Consider the following 6,811-nt stretch of genomic DNA (forward strand, 5'->3'; position numbering starts at 1 on the left):
AAAAAAAAAAAAAAAAAAGAAAGGCTTCAAGTTGATGATATGACAGATATATATATGGTAAGTGTTAGGGGCATACTGGACAGGCTAGCGGCATAGTAGTTGAGAGTATGTGCTGCTCTTGCAGAGAACGTGGGACCCACAAGGGTTTGCTACCAGCCACCCAGCCCTAGGGGATCCTATACTCTCTTCTAGTCTCTGCAGTGCCTGCACTCACATGTGCACAGACCCACACGCAGACTCATGCATACATGCATAATTAAAAATAAGGTGAGTAAGATCTCTTTATAAAGTTGGAGGATATATCATGCTGACTCTATACATAGGTTATATGAGTTATAATGTAGCCCAGGACTTCTCTTTGAATTGGGGCAAGTTAGTAAAGTTCTGTTTTATTATCTTACCAAACTTTCTGTAACAAAAAATTTTCATATCTGCACTATGCAGTATAATAACCACTTCCCACATGTTACTGATAAACAAAATTCTTAGTTCTATTTAAATTAAATTAATGTCCATTTTGATTTTCCCAGTGGCTAATGGCTGTGTGTTGAACTCTATAGTCAGCTGCTTCATCTGTGAAAATGGGTTAACGTACCTAATTCATATGGTTATTCTAAGGATTAAGATACAATTTCTATAATACATATAGCATAATATCTAAATATCATAAGTGATTGCCATTATTGGTATTAATCTAACTCTTGGCAACTCAGTGTGTTGATAATTATCTTAAAAATGAGAATGTTGGATTTAGACAAAGAAGTATAATTATAGCAACAGTAATCATAAAACTAAGTCAATCGTGGGACTAACTCCCAGACTATACTTTTGAAACAGGGTCTCACTGTAGCCTTGGCTGTCCTAGAACCTGCTACCTAAACCAGGTTGTTCTTGAGCTCACAGATCCACCTGCCTTTGCTTCCTGGTGCTGGGATTGAAGGAGTTCACCACCATGCTCAGATTACCAAAGTAGTGTTTTATAAACTCATAGTCTATGTTAACAGATTCTGAACTAATATTTGATGGGATATGGTATTTCGCTCCCAAGTGAAACGCCCACCATCCATTGTGAAAATTCATAGTAGTGTGATTGTGGTATTGGTCAGCCTGCCTCTGCACACGAACAAATGCTAAGGTGTGGCGGGACCTTCAGAAGCACTGACAGTGCTAGAGACATGGCTCAGGGGGAAGGATGCTTGCTGTGCAAACAGACACTTGAGTTCATATCCCAGTACGCATCTTAACAACAGCTAAAAAAAAACTAGGTGTGGCTTAGTGTACCTGCAGTCAGTGCTGTGGGGATGCAGTAAGGAGAGTCACTGGGGCTGGCTGCCTCTAGCTCCAGGCTTAGTAGGAGAACACCCAAGGGAATACAGCAGAATGAGAGGAAATCTTATCTCTTCTGTGGCTTCCACAAGCACGTACACTGGCCTCTCTCTCCCTTCCTCCCTCTCCTCCCTCCCCTCCTCTCTGCCACACACACACACACACACACACACACACACACACACACATTAATAAGTTTTAAGTTCATGGTCATCCTCAGCTATGTAGGAGCCTAAGGCTCGCCTGGGATACATGAGACCTTGTCTTTACCAACAAAGAACTGAGTAACTTCATTATTTTCTTTGAAAATTAAATAATACCACACTACCCCGAACCCTTACAAGTTTAAATATTAACAATGTATTCAAGCAAGCATTCTGTGCCATACCACCAGACCTATTATCCAGTGTGCTTGGTATCCAGAGAGCTCAGAGTCAATATGTACTGAAATAAAATCATCAGAAGCATGTCAGAAACCTCACTTTAAGATCTTGCTAGTAGCTCCTTTGAATTCCTCTGTCATTAAAGTAGTAATCTGTTCTAAAAGTAGCATGTTACCTCTCTACTGCACCACAAGAGACAGTCAGTCTGGAAAATACAGTGTGATCTCTACTTTGGATCTGGAGCGACCATGAAAAGAGAATGATTTGCATAAGTTTTCTTTCCCTGCTGTCTGTCAGCTCTCAGCTTATTCTTAACTAAGTAGTTAAGAGAAGAAAGACTACATTGTCAACTTCTCATACAAGGTTAAGCCAGAATATATTGATCCAGGAAGTTAAGGTACAATATATCAGGAATATGTTTTCATATAGCAGGTGAGACAGAGCCATAAACATGAATTTCTAAGTAATAATTAACAATGAAATGAACACTTATGGCTATAATATGCCGTTCCAGATAGATTTGCTCGTAAGCAGATTTGTTTTGTAGCTTTATGAGTCACACATGTAAGCTTTATATTTCTAAAAGTAAGTTTCCTTTGTTAGAAACTGACTTTTGAAGACTAGATTTCTCCATGCTATCAGTGCTGTCTGGACAGTGGATCACATGCAACTTTAGAAATGCCCATGTTAAAGGCAGTTTGCCTTGCGACTTACATGTCACAGCAAGGCTGTCCCAGATCTTCCCCACACAGAAATGTGTGCTGAAGCCTCCGTGGTGCTTATGATGAACTGCTGTCTGCAGACACAGCGCAGGTACTCTGTGTTACCCTACCCACCCAGCCTGGATTCCGTGCTAGGGCTGGCTTGCTGTTTAATTGTGAATGCTTGCTTGCTTCTTGAAGAGTTAAATACTATATATAAATAAAGCTTTGTAGAAAATATCCAACCAGGATCCTTTAAGTACTTCAACAGCCCATTCTCATTGGACTGTACTTCATTTAATGGACTTATTAGTGTCTGGGACAGAGACACAGAGAGAGGGAGACAGAAAGACAGAGACAGAGAGAAGAAGAAGGAACTGCACATGAGCAAGTCTTTAAGCATCGTGTATATGTATAAGAACATAAACACTCCTTGAAAAGACCTAGTTCTGCTTACTGGATTTTATGTTCATTTTGAGGAGTATATGTCTTCAGGTAAAATATAAATAGCTTTGAATTTGAGCATTTCAGGAATATCAGATGCTCGCCATGCCTTAGAGCCTGGCAGAACACCATTTAATTCTTTTCAACTGTTAGGCTTAGTAGGATCGCTGGCGCCTACCTCGGCATGTCAGTTTGTTTTTCTGCTGAGCTGCTTGCCTTTATTGGCATTTAATTACTGTTTTCCTCTGATGCCTGTTTTTCATCTAAGTTAGTAATAGTGCACAGCATTTATGTAGAGTTTTATGTGTTCAGCGCTTTATGTAATCATTCACTAGGTAATTCTCATATCCCTTTGACATCCTTGAGCAGTTTACACTTTTATAGAAGTGCAAAGGAGTTTCAGTGGAGCACTGCATTTACATGGCTCAGCTGAGTGAATGGCACAGTGGGAAGCCAGTCAGAACTGCCTACAATTTCTCCTCCAGAGAAGGAAGATGCCTTTTGGGGAAGATGTCTTATTCGGAGTAGCTGGGAAGGGGTTTTTGGGGTTTTTGGGGTTTTTTTTGTTTTGGTTTGGTTTTTGGTTTTTTGTTTGTTTCTTTGTTTGAGGGGGGAAAGGGTTTCTCTGTGTATCCCTGGCTGTCCTGGAACTCACTATGTAGACCAGGCTGGCCTCAAACTCAGAAATCCGCCTGCCTCTGCCTCCCAAGTGCTGAGATTAAAGGCGTGCGCCACCACTGCCGGGCCTGATTTTGTTTTTTAAATCCTTTGATTTACCAATTCTTCCACAATGCTCGTTATCTTTTTTTTTTAAGATTTATTTTTTATTTATTATGTGTATGAGTACACGGTAGCTGTACAGATGGCCGTGAGCCATCATGTGTGTGGCTGCTGGGAATTGAACTCAAGACCTCTGCCGCCCTGCTCGCTCCGGCGTAATTCACTGTAGCTATCTTCAGATGCACCAGAAGAGGGCGTCAGATCTCATTACAGGTGGTTGTGAGTCACCATGTGGTTGCTGGGAATTGAACTCAGGACCTTCAGAAGACCAGTCAGTGCTCTTACCCGCTGAGCCATCTCGCCACCCGCTATCTTTTTTAAGCTCAAAAAGACCCTTCTATTATTTTGATAATTGATAACTTTTCATTAAATCTAACCTAAAGATATCTTACAACAAAATGTATCTTCTTAGCTTCACATCACCCTTGCAGATCTTGTCTCACATTTGAGGGACTGTGCTATTTTGGTTTATTATTGCTTTCTTTTCTCAATTCTCATAGAACTGCTCACATAGATTGTTTTTACTAATGTTATTATATAGACTTTCATTTGCTTCTTCCCACTAATTTCTGTACATCAAATAGTAAAATTACAGATAATATAAAACAGTGCTCAGTCATTTCTTAGAATATTAATATGACCTTATAATGAGCAGTGTCATAAATCAGGACTTTCAGTGAGAAAAATCACAATGAAGACATAGAAATTGAAGAGAAAACTAAGAATTTGGAGACAAAATTATTTTTGCAGAGTTTACAGTAGACTGATTTATTTAAATTATATATTTCACAATTTACTATGTGACAAATTATAAAATACTAATAAATGTTTCAATTTGACTTCTAATACCTTGTTTCAATGTTTGTCCATGTACATATACTTGCTCTTTATGTCCTTTCAACATTTCAGAAGTAGCAGTCAATAAAAGAGTGGTTTTGTGCCCACAGCAGGCAGGATAGCCAGACTGTCAAAACCGCCTCTTGCGCAGTACCTAAACCACTCATCAACTCTGTATAACAGTGTCTGCTCTGCTGCCTGTACTGACTACAAACCCATTCATCTTCAGTTCAGACCACCAGAATTATGTTTCTTCTTTCTATTTTTCTCTTAACTAAATTCATACAACATGATCACTTTTTAAAATTTGGGTTTTTAACAGCAACTTAAATAAAGAAAAATCAGCGCTGCTGCAGACGAAGAACCAGATGGCACTGGATTTGGAGCAGCTTCTAAATCACAGAGAGGTATTGCCCCACCTTGTGATAGTCTGTTGTCTTTTGAGCAGTTTTCAAATGCATACTTGGGTTAAGATAATTGGATCCTGGTGTCCTGTGGTCATCAGTGACTTCTGTTTGTAATTCAGTGTGATCTCTCTATTTTTATAACATTTGATTTGTGATATACTTTAATTTTAGAGCTAACTCACTTCTGGTGTGTTTCTTGTTGACTGGTATTATTTGTTATATCTGTCACTAATTTGTACATTATTTAATCACTACCTGCTTTCTTTCTTCCTACCACAAGTTCCCTCAGTGTTCCTCTGTCTTACCATCACAGTACGCAGTGACATGCTGAGTTTTAACTAAAGTTCAAGTGCTCCTTTTTTAGCTTTCTCTTTTTGTGTTGTTGTTGTTGTTGTTGTTGTTGCTGCTGCTGCTGTTGTTGAGAGGGGCCATCTGATGAGTCTGAGGCTGGTCTCCAGCTCTCTGGCCGAGGATAACTATGCACTTCTGACCCTCCCTCTTCCTAAATGTTGCTCACCAAATGCTTTTAATTCTTTGAGAAACTAATTTTTTTTAAGATTTATTTATTTATTTTATGTACATGAGTACGCTGTCGCTGTCTTCAGAACAAGGCATAGGATCCCATTACAGATGGATGTGAGCCACCATGTGGTTGCTGGGAATTGAACTCAGGACCTCTGGAAGAGCAGTCAGTGATCTTAACCACTGAGCCATCCCTATAGCCCGGAACCTAATTTTTTAATTTATAGACTTTATTGTGCAATATTTCATACAGTATATTTTGATCACATTCACACCCTTCTCTAAGATTCTACCCACTTCCAACTCACACCTAACTGTAGATTCTTTTCTCCCTTCCTCCTTATCTCTCCCTTCAACCCTTTCCTGTCTCTTTAAATCCATTTAGTCTGTTTTATACTGGCCAGTTATTTTGTGGTTTTCATGAGATTTATTAGAAAATATAAATGAGGCAGGCATATAGCACGGTTGGTAAGCTGCTTGTTTCATATACATGGGCCTAGGCTTCATCCCCAGCACCAGGTGAAGGCAAGCACAATGACACTCAGCTATCATCCCAGCACTTGGGCGGGCGAGGGCCAGATTGACAATGGCCTGAGATACATGAGACCACTGTACCTCAAAATAAACACACACACACACACACACACACACATACATAGTGTGACTTAACTTTGGAGGCCTTAATTTCCCTGTTTCTTTTGGCAAATAAATGTAGTTGTTAACTACTACCTGTATCAATTTGTAAAATATTCTCACCACCCCAAAACACTCCCTCATGCCCCCTTTAAGGTCACTTCATTTCTTTTCCCCTTCCTGTGCCTTAATGGCAACCTATTTCCTTGACCAGTAGTTTCACCGTTTCTAGAAAATTATATAAATTACATTAGCAACATGTAGCATTTTACACCTGGCTTTTTTTAATTCACTGAGATCTATGCCATATTATCCGGCTATAGCACAGTGCACTAATCCATTCACCGGTTAACAGCTATTTGGGTCATGTTATGGTACATTTAAATTTTTAATTTACTCTTAATATGGCAATTTAATATACTAGTTATAATTTTGTATCTAGATTATGATTTTATATTTATGTTATTTGTTTGTTCGTATGTTTCATTTTAAATATATTATCAAATCTACAGATAGAAACCACTCTAAAAAGGGCAGTAGTGGCGCACGCCTTTAATCCCAGCACTTGGGAGGCAGAGGCAGGTGGATTTCTGAGTTCACAGGCCAGCCTGGTCTACTGAAGTGAGTTCCAGGACAGCCGAGGCTATACAGAGAAACCCTGTCTCGAAAAACCAAAAAAAAAGAAGAAAGAAAGAAGGAAAGAAAGAGAGAGTGAGAGAGAGAAAGAAAGAAAGAAAGAAAGAAAGAAAGAAAGAAAGAAAGAGAGAGAGAGAGAGAG

The 6,811-nt window shown here is 39.3% G+C and overlaps 1 protein-coding gene across 3 annotated transcripts in view; it reads left to right on the forward strand.

Moving 5' to 3' along the window:
* The window catches only part of Pibf1 (progesterone immunomodulatory binding factor 1), a 169,033-nt gene that overhangs the window by 131,809 nt on the left and 30,413 nt on the right, over positions 1 to 6,811 (forward strand). For all 3 annotated transcript variants that reach the window (XR_004116088.1, XR_004116089.1, XM_031361363.1), the window contains exon 16: positions 4,794 to 4,878. Coding sequence is in view for 1 of the 3 variants with exons in the window: in XM_031361363.1 (XP_031217223.1) it covers positions 4,794 to 4,878 (85 nt within the window). In the remaining 2 variants the exon portion in view is untranslated. The remainder of the gene's footprint in view (positions 1 to 4,793; positions 4,879 to 6,811) is intronic.

Source organism: Mastomys coucha, unplaced genomic scaffold, assembly GCF_008632895.1.
Source record: "Mastomys coucha isolate ucsf_1 unplaced genomic scaffold, UCSF_Mcou_1 pScaffold9, whole genome shotgun sequence".
Taxonomy (NCBI): Eukaryota; Metazoa; Chordata; class Mammalia; order Rodentia; family Muridae; genus Mastomys; species Mastomys coucha.